Source organism: Phoca vitulina, unplaced genomic scaffold (genome assembly GCF_004348235.1).
Source record: "Phoca vitulina isolate PV1807 unplaced genomic scaffold, GSC_HSeal_1.0 scaffold1, whole genome shotgun sequence".
NCBI lineage: Eukaryota > Metazoa > Chordata > Mammalia > Carnivora > Phocidae > Phoca > Phoca vitulina.
In genome coordinates, this window is record NW_022589704.1 from 90,452,046 (window position 1) to 90,473,055 (window position 21,010).

A 21,010-nucleotide genomic window follows, 5' to 3' on the forward strand; every position below is an offset into this window, starting at 1 on the left:
AAAATTAAAACAAAAAAATCGTTTTCATTGGTAATTTGTCAACTACCTTAGAAGAAATTCAAGGCCTGATGCTTTCTGTATGTATGATCAGAGAACCAAAAAGCACCATAAAATATATTTTGTATTAAATATGGCTTTTCCAATGAAGTAAAGCAACTGCACTCATCCACAGTTAACCAAGTAGCCAAAGGTGAAGTATAGAGTGAGGTGAGTCAAAGATCCAAAATAATCATATGCCAAATAGTCAGAAATATGGATATGTGCATCCCAAATGCCTATATTTTATGAAAGGCAGTGTGTTATTAACAAAGGAGAACTGAAAGAATTACTAAAGAACAAAGCCAGTAATTCCAGACCTTGGATACACCTCCTGGACTGTATGTGTATATTCCCATCTGTTACTCCTCACCCATCTCCTTACCAGAACTGCTGCAGTGGGAGGGGTCAACAGGTCTTCCATTTTTATCAGAGCAGGCTATTGCTCGAAAGCGCATGCCTTTTCCACATTCCTTGCTGTCTCCTTGTATCCGATATCCTCGTTGAGGCTCCCTTCTGCCTTCTGGAAGAATGCAATCTGACCAGTTGCCATAAGGCTGAGATATAAATACATCACAAGGGCATAGTTCTGTTTCTATGAGAGGGTACAGGTCAGAGTCCTGGCATTTCTCTTTCTTCCTGCTTTTCCCTGTTCCAAAAAGAGACATTGATATATTAATTTCACATCTGCTTTATTAAAAGTCACATTGTCTTTACTAGTGTTTACTAAACATCAAATATAGGCTATATTTATAGCCTTCCCCCGCCCTTCTCCACTGTTTTTTTTTTTTTTTTTTTGGCCACGAAAGCAAATCCTAGGACAATGGAAGCAATTCCCAAAGCAACTGTGAAATTAATTTGAGGGGTGCCTGGGTAACTCAGTTGGTTAAGCGTCTGCCTTTGGCCCACATCAGGATCCTTGCTCATCGGGGAACCTGCTTCTCCCTCTCCCTCTGCCTGCCGCTCCCTAGCTTGTATTCTCTCTCAAATAAATAAAATCTTAAAAAAAATAGTTAATTTGAAAAAAAAATTAAAAAATGGTTTTACGTTGATAGTGGTAAAAAAAAAGAAACTAAAAGATGTTTGCTATAGTGACTCAACAGCTAGAAAGTTTTTGTTAATTTATTATGATTTTCCCTATAACTTGGTAAGAACAAACATTACCTTGTCTCAGTTTTCCTGGAAATTAATGGTTTCCAGGGAAACCAACAAAACCCCAGAAATATTAACATCCTCTCTTTTTGATGTACATTTTTGGAACCAGTTTATTTATTCAAAGAACAAAATGATATCATCCTATACAATGGACCTGGAGTGAGGCTAGATGTCACTTGGGGTGTGGCAGACAAAGTAGAAGTTATTTTGGTAAGCTCACAAATGCTGACACAATAAAAGGAAATAAATGCTCAAATAATGTTGGGTAATTTAATCTGAGAAAAAGCTATGGCTTCCACTCTGAGATACCTTTTTCATTTAAGTATTCTAGAATAGGACTTTACCTTTACCAATTGACTTTGATGGACCTTTTAGTGATGGACCTTGAGTAATGAGAATGCAGAATCATTTCCCACTGCTCTGAGTACTTGATACTCATGTTTAATGGCATTTCAAGTCAGCATGTAACTTGATTCAACTTTCCTGCCAACACACTTCCACTAGATTCCTAAAAATTTTCTAATAGATCTAACTGATTATATTTTGTTTCCTCAGTAATAAGTCATCAGCTTGAGTCTTGGCTGGTTATTAAAAAAAAAATGAAGTAGGCTGCTTTATTAGTCTTATTCCCAGTGTTTATAGGTGTTTTAGAAATGCTGGATTCAAGCTGATGCATGGGATATTATCTCATTGTCAAATAGTTTATACACAATTTTATAGTTGCTGCCTGGATGACTGGCTCTATGGTCTGACATGTTACTTATGGCCACAATAAATAAGGATTCCTGCAAGGTCTTAAATGATCTTGCAAGAGCTTCACCCATGCCACTATCTCTCTGGGAGGATGTATACACTTGCCTCTACCATTAGGAGCACTTAATGAGAAAAAGTTTGAGAAACACAGCCTCATTCTGGCTGTGAGAATTTACTGGTTGAAAGATAGGTCAATGCATGGTGACTGGTTTCTTCCTACCAGCACTTAACATACCCAAGTCTCTGGTGCTTCTTCAATGTCCATAAAAAACTGTTCTCTCCATCTCTTCAATTTCTAATCTCTTCTCACTCATTTAAGCCTGGATTCGGAGTCCACCTATTCCTTGAAACTACTTACTATTGACAAAGTAATAAAACAAATGAAGCCCTGGAATATCTTTATACCTTATCCTTCAGACTTAATCATTTAATGATTATTCAGAATGTTGACCACACCATCATTGTTGAAATGGCCTTCCCAAATTCCATTGTACCTTACCTTTTTGTCCCTTACCCCTCCATTCCTCTGGTAAGATCTCATTTGTTTGTTGCATTATTTCCCCTCTCTACATCTCTTAACTGATGGGCTTTCTCAGGGCACTGCCCTAGGTTCTCTTCTCTTCTGATCCATTACCTTCAGCCATCGAGTTTAAAGGACCCTCTATAACTCTTAAATTCTTAATTATTATCTCCATTCTAGATTTCTTGCTCAAGCTTCTGAGCTACAGACTGGAACCTAAAGGGCCAATCAAACTCAACCTGGCAAAATCCATACTCAACCTCTTCACACCTGGGGCTTTCTTTCTCCATCTTCATTTCCCAATTATATCAACATGACCAAGTCAAAATCTAAAATGTCACACTTGAATTCTATTGTATTACCTGCATCTGTTTAATGACAAAGATCTATCATTTCAAATGACTAAATATCTCTTGAATCAGTCCTTATTTCCATTCTGACCAATACCACCCGTATATAGCCCATCTCCAAATTTCCAGATTAAATCCCCACAACAGCTTCTTCTAGTATTTTATTGCCATTTTACTTCATATTCCCTTCATCTTCTCCCCACACTGCAGCTAGAAGTAGCTCACAAAGATGGAAGTCCGATCACATCATTCATCTACTGAAAACTCTTCAGTGACTTACCATAGTTCATGGAATGAAGTCTAGATCCCTTGCTATGGTCATCAAGGCTCTGCAGTACCGAAACCATTAGGACCTGCCTCCTGCCCATGTTGTGCCGTTCTGCCTCTGGCATTTTACAAGCTAGACATACTGAGCATCTTTCAGTTCCTGGAAATTACTCATTGGTTTCTGGCCTCTGAATTTCTTATGCCAGAAATTTTCTTAAGTTCCAACCTCCCTCCATTGTTTAGTTAATGCCTACTCGTCCTTCAGGTCCAAACTAATACATTACCCCTGCCAGAAAGCCATCCTTGAAACTCTTCATTTCAGGTATGGAAAAGGTACCCTTCTGTACTTTCATTATCCTGCCTATCACAAACTATGCCTTTCCAAGGATGTTCACTCCTCCGTTCTTGGAACCTGTAATCATGCTACCTTTGATGGCAAAATGGACTTTGTAAATATGACTAGGATTATGGGCCTTGAGAGGAGATTATTCTGGACTATCTGGGTGGGTCCAACCTAACCACATGGTCTTAAAATTAGAAAGCCTTTCCTAAGAGAGAATAGTCAGATACAACCTTACTGAACTTCAAGAAGGAAGAAGAGAGTCATGAGCCAAGGAATGTGGATAGCCTCTAGAAGATAGGGGGAAAAATACATTTTCCCCTAGAGCCTCCAGAAAGGTATACAAAGTCACCAACATCTTGTTTTGAGCCTTGTGAAACTGAAGTTTGCTTTAGACCTACATGACTATGAGATCATAAATTTATGTTTTAAAGCCACTGTGGTAATTTGTTACAGCAGCAATAAGAAGCTAATGTAACACTAATATGACCACTATTGTCACAAGGTTTATATTGTTTTAATTGTAATAGAATCTCGAGCTTCCATTACACTGTAAACTCTTAAATTAGGATCATGTCTATCTATTCCCTAGTAGTATTCCTAAGGCCTAGCAGGCATAAGTGGTCAAGAAAAATGTTCATTAATTAAGAAAAGGAGGCTTAAAAAAGTGGGGTGGGGGAGAAAGGGAAGACAAAAGGAGTGAGAGACAGCAAGAGACAGGAGAAAGAAAAATATTCATCTATAAGGTAACCAAAAGTTGCTGGCAGAACAAGTATTCTGTACTAATATATGCAGTCTTTATAAATGGGATAACCTTCTTAATTACATGACATCAGTGTTTGAAGAAGGATTTAAGTTAATACAGAAATGGTTCTCAAAATAAGAAATTACTAGTGGTCCTTTACTTTGATTACATTATAGTGAAAAAAAAAAATCAGCATTAGCCTTTGGATTCAGAACTTGTTTACTACTAAAAAAACAAGCTAACAAGAAAACCAATCCCTAATACAACTGTAAAGACATTTCCCCCCCTTAAGTCAGAGGGAAATTTTTAACTGTTCCCACAATAACAAAAAACAAGTATATATTAAATGTTTTATTTATCCAGCTATTTTATATATTAATAACCTGAACAAATCTATTAATAGATTATTTTCAGCAATGTATAAACAGCTGCTATAATTACCATTCAATCTAAAACCTGTGATGATCTAGTTATAACACCCAAGATATCCAGATATTGAATTAAAGTCCCCTGTTAAAAATGGAAAAAAGAAAAACACACTAGATGGTCCCTCATTCCATGGAGTGGCTTGTATTTTTGTCTATGTGCTTCTTTATGTGTGTCTGTGTTAAAGAGAATCACACTGTTTTACAGTCTAAGTCCATGCCTTTTACTACCATTCATGTTAGAGATTACTTAAGTTTACCACCAAATTACATGTGAGACCAAAATACAAGCACAGTACCACAACAATAAAAATAAGTCTTAAGTGAAAAATTACAATTCACTACTGCTCACTGCACACACAATAATACAGATTTTTTTTTTCCTACAACTCATACGTTTCATAAAATTGACCAGTTTTGGTGTTTCCGAGACATGAAGATCATTTTGATCATTTGATCAATTAATCACACAAAGATCAATTACCCAGAAAAAAACCATAACCAATAATAATTTAGAAAAATTCTAAATAGTTTTTTATAGGAATAATCTTGGGATAGAGTGTGCAGAAAATGTACAATGGTTCTTCGAATATTTACATAAAAAGTGTATTTTAAATAAACCAAATGCATTAGTTTTGACAATTCATAACAAACTGCACTAGTTCAATAAATATCCTAGGTTTTTCAATATTCCCATTCTCAATTTGCAGGTATACAATACCATTAATAAACTCTCAAGGAAAGAAAACTGGCCACTAATTAAAACCTTCCTTTCCCTCTAAAGGAAATTCTCATCTCAAAGATAAAGAGAATTGCCAGGATGATGGTTTCTGAAGCCTTATGTATGAACGTGCACACGAAGTTTTACTGTTACCCCTGAACTTGATATTACTCCAGTCAAACACATTCTACCCCATTATATTCCCTATAAGAACTTTTTTCATCTTAGGAACACAAGCAATGTTGTGCAAAGTTATATATGCACAGATTTTTGTAGAAGAGAGCACAAAGTACAGCATATTTAGTTGTTTCTATTTGATTATATATTTTACCTACACTCATGAATGGGCTTCTGATTTGTGTGCAGAAACCCTGTTAAAGGAGCTCATCGATTAAGTAAATCCATTAGAGTGAGTTAAATTTAAAACATAATCTTGTAAGCCATACATTCAAACAAAGGGAATTTGAAACCAAGAGAATTAGCACTTGAACTGCTTGTAAGAACAAATGGTCTTCTGTGCTTAATTCTTCAATGTCAACAACAATTATATTATCCCAATGATTACTTTGGCATTTTTCCTTTGGGTCTTTATTACCTAAATTAAGTTTTCTGCATATTCAAATACAACAACAAAAAACTGTGGGATATTTATCTAGACAAGTAGTACAATACACTACACTGCATCAATTATTTGTTTATTACAGGCAAAAATTGCTCCAGCACCTTAACTATTAATTGCTTTAATTTCCATTAAAGTGCATGGACGTAAACAGAACCAAAATAATATACCACAAAAGCAGAACCTATATATGTAATTTGACTTTTATCTTCCACTAAAATTTTAAAATGTCAAATTGCTTGTAAAGTAATGGCAAAATATTAGATCTGCCTTTGATGTGTTTTACAAATCAGTCACTGCTTTCCACCCTGCTGAGATCCTGGCATGACCAAAATACCAGAAACTTTGCCATTAACTACTCCAAGGTAGTGGGTGGCTATGTTGCCATTTACCACTGTGAAGATTATAAAGCCATAGAGAGAGGAACTTCATAGCTATAGAACGGTTCACATCATTCACTTCACAAGTATTAATTCAGTACATATTATGTCCCAGGCATAGATGCAGAAGATACATAATGTCAGGGAGGGGCTGGGAAAAGGAGAGACCCGATATAATTTCTAGGTTTCTGGAGCGTCCATTCTCTTTGGCAGGTTCGGGAGTGCATCCCTTGTCTGAAGCTAAGAAATGGAAGGCATACCCTACCTGTGAGCTGTCGCCGTCGACTTCGGGTTGTTTCACAGTTGGTGGAGCAGGGCGTAAACTTGGACCAAACTGTGAAGGTGCAGTCATCTCGACACGGGACTGTGCATTCTTGTACAAGGGGAGGCATGCCATTTGTCTGCTTGAGGCATTCCATCATTGCTGCTAACTGGTTATCATCAGAGATACAGGAGACCGCTTTAAAAAAAAAAAAAAAAAATGGATTCTTTTATCATTTTGATTAAATCAGTCTGCTGCTTATTTTTCAACAAAATAGCAGAATCCCCCAATGTTTGAAAATTTGGTTATCACCGATTATAAAAGGTGTTCAACACAGCTAACCTTATTTCTCTCTGGAAATTAAACATTTATCGTTGCCAGTGGAGGTTTCTGAAGATTTAATTGGTTTCATTATTAATCCAATTTGGTTGCATCGACAGCAACCAAAATAACTTTCAGTAATTTATTGTACATGAGCTTGTGAGTATCTGATCTCTAGGGATGATGTAAAACTAGGAAAGAATGTGTAAGAGTGTTAAGATAGGAGGACAAAAAAGGGACAAAAAATGAGTATCATGTGAATTCTTCCTAGATTTTAATTTACTTTGCTTGTTTGGCACTTCTGGAAATGGTCCTATTTTCACTTCACAACCAGTATTTTTAAAAATTTCTGTTGTCTATTAGTAAACTTTTTTTTTACTTATTAACATTTCAGGATTAAAATTTTAAGTATTTTTTTTTTCAAATATAGGCAAAATTTATCCAGGTAACTCCCATTACAGATATCCTATCAATTGCAGAATTCTTCAAACTTTCACAGAAATTTTTTCAACTAGAAGATCTCTACTCAGACCATAAAATAACTAATAATCTTGAGGTAAAGAATTTATGAAATTTAATTCTATATTTGATTCTTTGGGCTAATGACTTTTTATTCAATTATAAATGCTATCTTTTATTCATCCTAATTATGGACTTGGTAGGAATGGGTCTTTATATTCTTTAGACCACTATTTCTCAACCTTGGCAGTACTGATATTTTAGGTTGGATACTTTGTGTAGGTATTTGTTTCCTGTGCTCTGGAAGACATTTAGCAGCATCCCTGGCCTCTACCTACTAGAGACCAGCAGCACACACCCCCTCCAGACATGGCCAAATGTTGCCCTGGAGTGAAAACTACTCTTCTAAACGGATTCCTAACCATGGAGATCTGGGAGAACACACAGATTCTACGGCATGACTTCAGACCTACTGCATCAACATCTCTGGGGGAGAATTCTAGGCATATTTTTGTCTTTAAGTGCCCCAGGTGGTTCTGATGCAGCCTGTCCACCGACAACCCACATTTGGCACGGTGCCTGTGGGGATGGTATATGTTAATGGATATTTGCTGAATTCTTCATCCTTAAGAAATCATAGTTTAGGATCGTTTTTATGACAACTCAAATCTACCAAGTTACAGGTAATAAACATATCACAGCTTAGGACCAACGTCGTGAAGAACACTTTATATGAAAACTTCTAAAATGCAGGGTAACTACACATAGGGACTCCATTTAATTGCCCATTCTTCTTATATTCTGAGCTCCTTTTGTTATTCTGAGTGCAGAGAACAATCTGTTTTTTTTTTTTTTTTTAAATAACTGAAAGCCAAATCCATCGAATGTTTTAGGACCAAGAAATTAGCTAAGATGACAATGGATGCATACACAATACTTCCCAATTTGTACACCTGCTCTGTGGCAGGTGGGGTTATTCACTGGTTTTGAATAATTTTTGCTTTTGTTTTTATCTACATCCTAGGAATGAAATCCATTGCACATAAAGCCACATCACCTGTGTTTGTTTTGTTGGGAATTCTACAGCTATTAATGATGAATATACTAACATACTTTATCTTAAGTAGGCTACAAGCAAATGTTATTTGAATTACATGTTTAGATAACCAACCTGACTTTGGGGGGGACTTTTATCTTGCCAAGGTATTTTTTCCCCCCAAGAGGACAATGCACTGATTAACATGAAGAGGAACGTTAAATACTTTTAAAAAGAATTGCTATTTGAAATCCAAACCCCTATGTATACACAAGTAAGGTATTTTTTCCAACGAAGTTTTTTTTTTTCCACGAGTTTATGATTTGACAACTACGATAAACATTCAGTGATACCTTGAATTTCTATAAACTAAATTAGCAAACACTGATTTATGAATGCCTATATTGAGCTATTTTGCATTAATGAAAGAAAGCATCAAAAATAAAGAATAGCGATAGTATATGGTGTAATTCAGAGACATTCTTATCAAATGGTATGAATACAAATTCTAACTCCAAACATCTGGGAGTTACATGGAGTTTTTTAATCTTTGTGCTTAGACTCATCTTTAAAATGATTATAATAAGAGAACCTATAACAGAGTTGTGAGAAGGCTTAAGACAGTCTCTCTCATACACTAAAGGTTCAATAAATGCTACTATTATCCTTTTGTATTTAATTTTTAATTTCTATTCTAAATCAAACAGGCTGATAGTTCTCCTCTCAGGTACACATGCACACATTTCACTCTCCATGGCTCATTTCTTCCTTGGCCATCCTCAGAATCTGAGGGATGAAGGAAAGGAGAAAAGCATGGTTGAATCTCACAGGATTCTGGCACCACACTTAAAAACCACCATTAGTCAAACAATATGTCAAATATGCCCTAAACACATTCATTACATTGACAGGGCTATGTAGGACAGATCAGATCCATTGCTCCTATACAAACTGATGTATTAGAGTAGTCTAATAGAGACATTAGAGATCTCTAAGGGCCAAAGAAAACATTGACATTGTAGCATGAAGTTTCACGACACCCCCATTAATCTCAAGAACACTCCTCTGTGTTGTTACTGATGGTCTATTAACTCAAGGGTGAGTGGCAACTGATACACTACAGATCATACAATCGTCTGCTTACGTCAGGCATTATGGTTCTCAGATTTCTCCAAGTTCAAGATTCTAATTTCTTTTCAAGTGTGGAAAAAAAATCACTAGACACAGAAACATAAATGAGGGGTGCCTAGGTGGCTCAGTTGGTTGAGCAAACGACTCTTGGTTTTGGCTCAGGTCATGATCTCGGGGTCATGAAATCAAGTCCCCTGCTAGGCTCCCACTGGATGGGAAGTCTACCTGGGATGCTCTCTCCTCTTCTCCCTCTGCCCCTCCCCACCTCTGCCTCGCAAGTGTGAACACACGCACACTCTCCCTCTCAAATAAATAACATTTAAAAAAATATGAATACTTCTTGGGAGTGTTCTAGTATAAAATCAATCATTTAATAAACATTTACTGGAAGACTGGATATTGAACTATACCAGTGGGTAGGAAATTAATGAAGAAAAACAGCAAGCACAAAGTCTGCAGGACTGGAAAACCAGGATAGGAGAAGATATTTGGAGTAAATGAGGATAACTAGTAGCTAGTGGCACAATCCAATTCAGAGCCTCCTTGCATTAGGCAACTGGGGAAAGGCTATTTTTTAAATGTATTTATTTTAAATCTACAATATAGTTCTTAACCACTAAAGGTGACTCTGACTCCTTACGTCAGAAAACTTATTTTGAGAAAACAGAGGTGGAAAATTATACTGATAAAATTATAAGCCCTGGTGTCAAATAGAACTAAGAGTGACTCTCCTTTTTTTTTTTTTTTTTTTTACTGTTACCTTGGACAAGTTATGTAAAGACTCCATTAACTCATCCATACAATGAGAATACCTACACCATATAATAAATTGATGTAGATGAAGTACTTAGCACGTACTAGCACTCAGTACATGTGCCCAGAGACTGATTTTTTTTTTTTTTGAGGGAGTGTGCAAGCAAGCAAGCAAGCAAGTGCACAAATGCAGGGAGGGCAGAGGGAGAAGGAGAGGGAGAGAATCTCAACCAGACTCTGTGCTGAGCGGGGAGCCCAAAGTGGGGCTCCATCTCACCACCCTGAGATCATGACATGAGCTAAAACCAAGAAGTGGACTCTTAACCAACTGAGCCACCCAGGTGCGCTATGGAGAATGACCTATTTTTATGATAAAGTCTAGTAAAAATGAAAACATAACAAGCACCAGGAAAGAAGAATCCAATGTCACTTGACTTGGTTCAGGAAGAATTTTCTAAATCCCACTATCAATAGTCTTGGCCCCTAAGAAGTATAACTGGAGCCTCCCTTCAATTACATATTAAAGTCAGTAGCCTATTCCAAAGACTGCACTGCTCTCCCAAAGATACTATCTGTTCTATTTCCAAGATATGCTCTGTGCATTCTGTTAATTGTGTATAAAAGTGAGGCTTATAAGCTACCATAAGAGATCAGAACTCCAGAGAAAGTCAGAAACTGAAATCCAAGGCCTATTGGGAATTCTTTCCAGAAGCACCAAGATCAAAATCCTTAACAACTCTTAAGAGTTTCATGAAAGGACAGTGAACATTTATACAGAGGAGCACTGGCCATATTTGCAGCTTCACACCTCACTCACTGAGAGGGTTATATCCAGCACAAACGCGTACCATGGCTCTCTATGCTAAGGCTGAATTCAAAAGCATTTTAACATCTAAGGTTTAGGGGGATTTATCAAACTTTTCTGACCATTAGAACCATTTGCGCTTCATTACTGATCAGGAGAGGAATGAAATAAGGCAAAGAAATATAGATTATGCCTTAAAATCAGAGATATATCTTGGAGTCGTTTTCTCTACTTCTGTTGGTGGTCTAAACATTAGACTTTGATTATACACCTGGATCTTTATTACCTACAGCTTGTTCCCTATTGATCATATTGAACTTGATCCATTCATCCATCCATCCAGTCACAATACATAAGCAACTATGAACAATTACAAAAGCATTGTGTGTGTGTGTGTGTATACGTATATACACACATACATATGAATGTACATATAAATAATCTGGCTTCTGGGAGGCTACAGTAGTAGTGACAGAAGGTAGACCATACAATATTGTAGTCTCCCTAATGGAGACAACAAATGAGGAAACTTGGAATAGAAAGGAAAAGTAGGTACTTCAATCTTACACGGAAAGGACGTGCAACGGGCAGGCAGAAAAAAGCCATTACAGAGAATTTACCTGTCAAACATTTGCTATTTAGTTTCACTCTGAGTCCTGGGTCCTTTGGATCATAGCAAATCATCTGTAGGCCACAATCTAGAGAAAAAATTTTTTTGTGCTTTTAAGTAAAGTACTGTCCTATACACTAGGGAGCAAAGTCTTTTGAGGAAAGGGAGAGGCATCTACTACTGACCATTCCAGTCATATATTTCTACTTGGACTAGATTGGCAATTCAATGCTCAATTATAATCATTTATTAAACTTAGAATATTATTGTCTTTGTGAGAGGAAAATTGCACTGCCAGGTAAAATTAGTTCCAATAGCTGCAGAACAATCTCATTATTGGGCGTTGTTTGAAATTTAGCTACCTTAGGCTTTGGACAGAAAGTTCTCAGACTAGCTGCCTGGGACAGCTGAGTATTCTTAAGGAACAATGGAGAAGCATGTGTTTGAGCCAAACCACTCAGATGAGAGCTCTCAGACAACAGTCTCCTAGTAAATAGGTATGGCAGGGTGACCTGGAACCCCCCAGAAGCCTTGTGAAGCTTGAGGTCATATTTTCCCATTCACAGTGTCTAACAATGTATACAACACATAGAATCGAGTTCAGCTTCTTCATCTTTCTCATAATTATGACATAAGCTTTTCCTCAGAAGAGGAAAAAAAAAAAAAGGTAACCAAAAGCTGAGCCTCAAAAAAAAAAAAAAAAAGCACAAAAAGCAGAAGAATTACTAATTGCTTTCCCGTTACCTGACTCTTTTCAATTTTAGCAGCATGAAAAGGAATGCCCTGACACAAAATGTAAAATTATCTGATAATCTAGCAAAAGAAACAAAGGACCTATCTGAATTCTCACTGTGTCTAATTTTTAAAAAATAACTACCTGCTTTAATGTGGGAGGCTTAGGCCGCTTTCTCAAGCTTCCATGGTGACTAAAAATCAGATTTTTAACTGTTACTGAACAGCCAGTCTTTTTGCCCCCTGTCACCTCTAGACTTGGATAGTCAGACACGCTGTGATAAGTTGGTCTTTTTTTATTTTCCCACTTACGGTATGAAGAGGGCAGGGGTCACTGTCCTGATAAGAAAGGATGATGTTCGGCCTGGGAGGAGTACATAAGTGATGGAAGCAGCTACTTCCCATCTGTCTACACTCCTCACCTTCACCAAGGACAATCACATTACTTTCCCCAAGTTGCTGTGGACTAGAGTTCCATTGTCATAGTTGACAAGAAAGGTTAAGAAGAATTTCTTTCAAGAGGTCATGATTTCCAGGAAATGACATGCTAAAAAACCAGAAGGGCTCTATGAGCTTGCTGTCCTGCAGGGTGAGCTGCTTCAAGCACACAGCTCCATTTACAGGTGTGTCAAAAACAGAAAGGATGGGCAATAGCTGCCCAACTCCACCAACAGTCAGACAACATATTCTGTCAGGCCCTGCACTGGTAGCCGGGGACACACAGATGGAAGAAAAGGTCACTGTACTCAGGGTCCTGCAAGAGCACAGTATGGAGCCTCCGGCACTGGGCAGTCATAGCAGCTTTCTGGAAGGACAGATAACATGCAAGTGGAGTGGGATGTATCCCGTAAAAACAACTTGAGCCAGGCCAGGGGCCTGACATACCATAGGCTTGTGCAGAGAACCAGCAATATAGTGGGCTGGCTTCCTGTCCTTGCTACGCACACTCTACTTGCCCTTTGATAAGATCCATAACACATAGAAATACATGGTCTGTATCTGGGAAGTTACTGACTTAATGATGTTATGCCAGGCTGCCCCAGACATGTATGGGGTCCAGTGTGAGAATGTAAAAAGGTCATAAACCGTAAGTCTTAAGAGTTAAAAGTTAAAAATTGAAATTAACAGATGCGTAATAGATCTGTTCTACTCCCCTACATTAACATATTTGCTTTCCTAACGTCTTAGAAAACTAGGTTTTAATAAAAATTCTGGGATGAAGTTTTAGTCTGGAATGTGCCTGCACCCCAGCCCAATACCCTGGCCCCCTTCCTTCCCTTTTCACTCCCAGCTGAATTCTACCCCAGGCGGGATCTGCTTGCACTTGCGAATGGGTACTGCTGTCAATCCTGCGAAGCTCAATTCACAAGTCAGCTGCTTGTCATGCACCCTCAAGCCTAGAGTATACACATAGAGTGAGCTTTCCTCAGGTCAGACTCAGAAGAGGCCTCTTTCATCCTTGAGGCTGGCTCAGGGCCATATAGGCCGGGAGTTCTAGGGCCCGAAGGACTAAGCAGAGTTTGGATAGTGGGTGGGTAAGGAATCTGGACTCTGGTGGGACTCCTTATCTGTGAGAAGGAAGGAAGCTGCAAAGGCCAGAGAAGGGCCCTTGAAGGCACAGGAGCTAGGGGAAATCACCTCTTGCTGAATCTAAGGGCAGAACTGCATTCTCTTCCAATTAATTCATCACAGACACATGTGATCTTCTGTAAGAGCTCCCTTCTCGGTAATCAGGAAAAGTACAAATGCCAATTAAAGCTCTCTCAGCTTGGGCTATTTTAATTTGTTCCCTTTCTATTTAAAATACTTTTTGGGGTAAATTCTCTTCAGTCTTCCTCTTTCAGCTACTAGGCACCTAGGTGTGGCAGCCAGCAAGGGTCCTGGATCTGCAAGAAGGCCCTTCAGAAGCAGTGTCTGGACCTCTTCCAATGCCTGAAGTAAAAGGCCCATGTCCACTTGGTGACTGCTGACCTTGGTGACATTCACTGCTACAGTCTCCTCTCAGGCTGATTCCCCCTCAGCCTGGTCAGGGACTATACTCCTCTAGCAGATGAGGCCCAACCTGCCATGGTGCCTCCTAGGGCCACAGGATCAGTGCCCCGGGAGATCCAGGGTACATTCTCCTGGTATGCCTGCGGACAGCACCAGCAACCACCTCACCCGCCTCGAGGCATGAACTTCCGGAGACTCTGTGCAGAATAACTCCGGGGAGCCAGTAAGGCCCTCCTTCTGGAGTGGGGCCCCTGTAGACCATCTCTTCCCAGAGTTCCAAACACAGCATGGAACACAAACCCTTCAGCTTTCTCCCTTTTTCTTAGCTAAGAGTCAGAGACCATCAGCCCTGAGTCAGAGAAACCATGACGCACATTCCTTTGACTCCATTTCCCTCCCTCAGGCTCTTTGCATTTCCTTCCCAGCACCCATTCTGGCTCCAAGAGGAGAGCTTTCCATTCTTCTTGTGGGACAGACACTTCTCCTGCATTGCATCCATCTCCTACCTGAGGTGGCCTTTACCCTGTCCTTTTTCCTAAAGCCACAATGGCAGACAGGCTGCAGAGAGAAATCTAAGTAGACTAAAGTGTATAAATTAAGAGACCTCTAAAAAACGTGAAGCCTGCCATACATATACTTCACCTCTAGGTACTGAAGCCCAGGATTGCTGAACCTGGGTCTGGGGCTTGTGTACGGATTGATCTCCCCACGAGGGACTGACACACACTCAGGTGCCACTAAATACAGGGGTGGATTCTTTGAAGCCCACCACGGAGGAAGAGGCAGAGGCACAGAAGCGCTCTGTTGGAAAGCCCAACACTTTCCTTTAGTTTCAGAAAAAGCCCCATGATTTTTTTTTCCCCTATGCTAATTTATTTCCAAGGGGTTATTGTTTTCCTGTTGACACTGTAACAGACCACCACAAATTAAGGCACTGAAAAAACAAAAATTTGTTTTCTTACAGAATTCTGGGAGTCAGAAGTCCAACATCAGTTTCGCAAGGCAAAAAATCAAGATGTCGGCAGGGCTGGTTCTTCCCGGAGATAAGGGAGAATCAAGTATCTCATTTACCCTTTCCAGCTTCTAGAGGCCTCCTACATCCTTCACTGGTAGGCCCTGGCTCCAGCTTCAAAGCCCACCCTGTTGAAGAAACAGACCACCTCCCCCAACCCTCATTCTCCTTCGGCACAGTCTCGCCTGCCTCCCTTATAAAGGCTGCTGTAATTACATTGAACCCACCTGGATAATCTCCCCACCTCAGGATCAGTAACTTAATTGCATTAGCAAAGTCCCTTTTGCCTCATAAGGTAAGACATTCACAGATTCCAGAGATTAGAATTTACCACTTTGAGGGGCCGTTATTTAGCCTCCAGCACAGGGGAGAGATATTTCTTCCTCGTTCTGAGGTATTGCCTCATTCACTGGAATAAGAACTAGGACTACTTCATCTCCTCCCAATAAAGGAAGGAACGCAGATTTGACACAATCAGATTTACCATGACTTCCCCATTCCCTGCTCTCACACTGGTTTGTTTTGTTTTGTTTAATTCTTTGGCTTTTCAATCACCGTGCCTGGCTTTCCTCAGTCATCCAGACTACTTTTAGAACTCCTCTCCCCATACTCTGTTGGGGTATTCTTAGGGGAAACAGACAAGTGGACTTCTTTCTTATTCAAGATCAAGCATAATTAAGAATGTACATCTAGGGGCACCTGGCTGGCTCAGACAGTAAAGCATGTGACCCTTGATCTCAGGGTTGTGAGTTCAAGCCCCACATTGGGGGTGGAACCTACTTTAAAAAAAAAAGAATATACATCTACATTAAATAAAAGTGCATTATTCTATTTAGGTCAGTCTGAGCCACGTAAAATGCAAAGCCACATCCCCCACCCCCCCAAACCAACTTCCATGCTTCGGTTGTTGGCTTCATGAATGAATAAACAGAGAATCTCTTCAGAGAAATACTGGAATTGAGAAGGGAGTGAGAACAGCTAGAAGTAATTGAAAGTTCTATATCCCAAAAAAGAAGGCCAACTCCATGCTCTCTTTCGTAGCAAGCATGTCTTGTTGCCTCTGCTATGGGGACATGCTCTGAACTATCCACCATGAGTGATAGCAGTCCTGAGCCACTCCCACATCCCACTCCATGCTCAAGAGCCAAGTGCTGGCCAGGGTGAGGATGCACATCAATATGGTCACTTGCATGCTGTGTGGAATAGAGTCTTCCCATCTTGTCTGTGCTGTTACTCTGGCTGTAGACAAGAGAGAAAGACTTCTCCAATCCAGTGGCCAGCCCTGGTGTGAGGTAGGCCCAGGAGCCCTGGTAGTATAAGGAAGAACGGGAAAGGTGGCCACCTAGCACTTGCATTTCCTAGGTACAGGCATTGGGGTCACCCCGGCATGGCCAAGCAGACTTCTCCACACAAGGATCAAACCCAGGCCCTTCCCCTTTGGACTTAAATCACATGAGTCGAATCAACCAATCACTCCACATACTCTAAATTTACTCGGTGGATGTGTTAGCGATTGCATTTCTGTGACTACTGTAAGTTAGGAGAGAAGATGTTTTCACTTGCTATTCTCCAAATGAGTCGATTTGGAAATAGAAGCCAGTTCTTGCCATACCCCACATGCATTCATTTTTCCCTTGTATTTTCTCTCTCCCTGTGCAGAGCACAGTATTTGGAGGTCCTATTCTTTAAAACTAGAGTTTGAATAAAGTGTGTGCTTATGATTACATGCTGACTGACATATATGCAACTTTTGAGTGGAACAGCATGAGTTGTGGAAATTGAATTAAACAATAAACCCGTAATTGCTTGTTAGGGTGCTTTAATTGACTCATAAGTACCATATGCGAAGCTGCGTGGCTGCAGGAGCCCAATTATAAGCTTGCTTATGGAAAGATACAAGTCATTTTGCATGTTGGAAACATACTCCCCAATTATTGTTGCCTCTCAGAAAAAAAAATTTTTAAATAAATAAGAAATACTTGGTAAGCTAATAATGTATACTTAGTCCCAAGGTAACCATGAAACACTTTATTTAGGTTCTAATACAAGATCAGAAAATGCACAGTGAAAAAAATGTCCATTTGCTTTATTCCAAGGCATCCGTTAAGCCCAGAGCTCTTTGTGTTCACAGCTAACCAAAGAAGTGGACATAGATAGGGCTCTTGGCTTAAGGGATTTTTTCCAACTGACAAAAAACTGACAAAAATAAACACTATGGAAAAAAGAGAACAAAGTAAAATTACAAACAATTCATAAATTAGATTTAAACATCGCTAATCCACGTTAGGGTCATAGAGGAGAAAGAAGGGAGATCTTAAACTCTGGCTGTCAATCTAGTAGGGCAAACTCCAGAAGGGAATCGGAGTCAGGTTACCTAGCTGGAAGCGCACTGATCAGGATCAGCTGTGGGCCTTCGGCAGTGCGTGGTGGAAGTAGGAAACATAGGAGGTACATGTTGACTACTTAGTAAAAACAGGAAATCAGGAGGTTCCAGATAAGTAGAGTGAGCACCTTCATAAACTAGAGTGGAGAAGAAGTAATCAGCGGGAATCCTAAATCCAAGGAGGAAAAGCATAAAATTGTCCTTTTCTAGGGCGTCATAGAGCCTGACCATGGTGTTTGCATGAACACAAGTGGTCTTGGAGTACCTTTAGATCCTCAGTGATTTTCAATTAGCCATAATGAAATCAACCCAAATAAATAGGTAAGTACAAAGAGTAGCTTGTTTGTTAACAAAGCTGCGAGACAAGTCTTTTAATCTCCAGCTACTCCCTCCCTTAAACTAGACCAAAAAGACATACACTCTGAACAGAAAGACAGAGCATGCTATGCAAACCCAGCTTCAAAAGTTCTCATCCACGCCTGACATTTAGATTGCCTCTCTGAGTCCTTCCTCCTACAGAGATAGTAAAACCTGTACTGAAAAAAAACCATTATAAATGCATATAAATCATCACACTCAGCAAGACATTGGCAACAATCACTCTAAGTCATGACAGTGAATAGGAAGGGGCCATCAGTGCATCCAAGCTCGTTATACATCAGCGATTCTCTCCCTGATTTTACAACTCCTTAGAGTAGCTCCATTTATCTCAGTTGACTTTCTTCCATTAAAAACAATTCAATGGGGAATGACCGCTAATGGGATAGTGTTTCTTTTGGGGGTGATGAAAGTGTTCTGGACTTAGATTATGGTGATGGTCACACAACTCTGTGAATATACTAAAAATGACCAACTTGTACACGTTGAAGAGCAAATTGTATCCCAACAAAGCTGCTATAAACAATTCATTATATATCCTGAATCTCGAACAAATAAAAATTATAAATATAAGAAAAAAAGGCTCAAAAGTCATATCACAAAATCATGTCAAGCAGATGCTGCATTTCTAGAAATCCTGGGAATCATAAGCATTTAGCTGCTACTGAAGAAATTATTCTCCCAAAAGTTATGCTGACAATCATTTACATTAACTTTTTAAAAAAATTTTATTTATTTATTTGACAGAGGGAGAGAGAGAGATCGCAAGTAGGCAGACAGGCAAGCAGAAGGAGAGGGAGAAGCAGGCTCCCCGCTGAGCATGGAGCCTGATGTGGGGCTCCATCCCAGGACCCCGGGATGATGACCTGAGCCGAAGGCAGACACTTAAACCGACTGAGCCACCCAAGTGCCCCGAAAACCATTTACATTAACTTTTATAAACAAGGATGTTCCCATAAATAATGAATTAGGATTTTGTCATTAATGCAGTTTTTTTTCACATGTTTCTGACCTGCAAAGTTTCATTTTTGCCTAGACTTTCTGTGGTGCCATACTTGCCAAATTAGAATTCTGTAGAATGCTATTTGGAGGTACAGTTGGTTGAACTATGAGACATAACAGTAATATAAGATAGAATTTCTGCCCTATGAGGGGTTATAATCTACACAGAAAACTTCTACTGTGTGTGGGGAACCCAGTAAATACATAAATATCTGAGAACCACCTGTATGTAAACAAATTTTGAATACAAAAGCATTGTGTGGTGGTTAGAGTTAATTTCTTACCATGTTTTAAAAGCTGTCAGGTAAGAAATCATCTAACTCCCCTTATAAATTCTTTTTCTTTCCTTCTTTCTCTATCATGACCTCATTAGAGGTGTAAACTAATGATGAGATGCTTTCTAGTATTTCCAAGTCATTTTTCTCACTGCCACTAAAAAGTCTTCAGATTCCTTCAGAAATATCTGTCACATCTAAATTCTGTGTCTCATGCCAAATGAAGTCCTCAATTCAAATCATATGAAAGTTGACATTTCTTTTATATATTTGGAAAAAAATTCAAACACACTTCATTCTACAGACTATTGCCTATAACTATGCAATCTGCTAGAAGCTTTATACTCCTCCGGCCTCTATTTTATGTACATGTACAAGGGAAATGTATATTTGGAAGCTGTGAAAGAATAAATATGCTAATTCATACACTGCATGGAGAAGGTGATTTATTCCATTTTTAAAGGAACATGGCAGTATTTACATAAGTTTCACCTGTATCTCTGCAAACAGCTGTTGTGCAAACAACTTCCAAATCAGGAGAAAAAAAATGGGCTGGGTATTTTTTTTAACAGTTGCTCTGGGCTTGACAGATGGATGGTGCTTTAGTTACCTGCTGCACTTCACATAAAAGCATAGGGAAGACTTGGGCCAAATCACTGCACCAAGTAATTACAGAATTAAAAAAAAATACTTACTCTTGGAGTATGAAAGCTAAGATTCTTAGACACTGGTATAAAACAGAAACATACATATGTGCCATGAAATAAGCTATCTTGATAATGAGTGTTGTATCATTTATCAGGATGCTAAACTTTGCATCATATAATCCTTCTAGTAACAGTAACTAAGTAACAAATGAGATGTGAAACTCCAAATTAAGAAGTAATTTGGTGTTCTCTATTGAAAAACAAGTGCAAAGACCCGGGATATTAATTATCTCACTGCTACAGAGAAACAATAAATCAGCACAATATCCACACGTACTCCCCCACCCCTGGCTGAAGTATACTACATTATCTTGTGGATCTATCCATTTAAAACATGTTCGGAGGAACTCTTCTTCTTCTACAAATGATTTCCCCTTTGTAGATCACTATGAGTACTCATGCTTTACATGGAATCATAATCAACCGCCATTATAATCATTTGTCTGTTAGGTACAAAGCTGGCGCCATGTCAAGAAGGCATTTGTTTTCATTTTGTTAGGTCTCCTCCTCCATAGGCTCTGCCAAAATGCTGCTGAAACTGTGTTTATTCATCCCCATTTCATCTTTGGTCCCTTTGGAGTCCATGCATTTGCTGCATCCTTCATGAAAAACAAATTTGTTACGCTTTAATTCTGTTCTAGAATCTCAAACTTAATAAAACCCTATAGTACAAGTCTGAGTAATGGGGGATTCAGAGGACCATATGGTAGTTTTTATGCACTATATATATTTGCTAGTCACACAACTTAGCTGCTCTCACAAGATGTTTTAATGAACAACAACTCACTTCATACAATATGCAGATGGATTCCTGAAAAGTTGTATTCAATAAATATGAAGG

The 21,010-nt window shown here is 39.0% G+C and overlaps 1 protein-coding gene across 1 annotated transcript in view; it reads right to left on the minus strand.

Annotated features, from left to right (window-relative positions):
• The window catches only part of THSD7B (thrombospondin type 1 domain containing 7B), an 870,666-nt gene that overhangs the window by 231,407 nt on the left and 618,249 nt on the right, over positions 1–21,010 (minus strand). The window contains exons 13-14 of the mRNA XM_032411208.1: positions 6,577–6,771; positions 422–685 (exon numbers count right to left, since the gene is read on the minus strand). Of these exons, the coding sequence (XP_032267099.1) occupies positions 422–685; positions 6,577–6,771 (459 nt within the window). The remainder of the gene's footprint in view (positions 1–421; positions 686–6,576; positions 6,772–21,010) is intronic.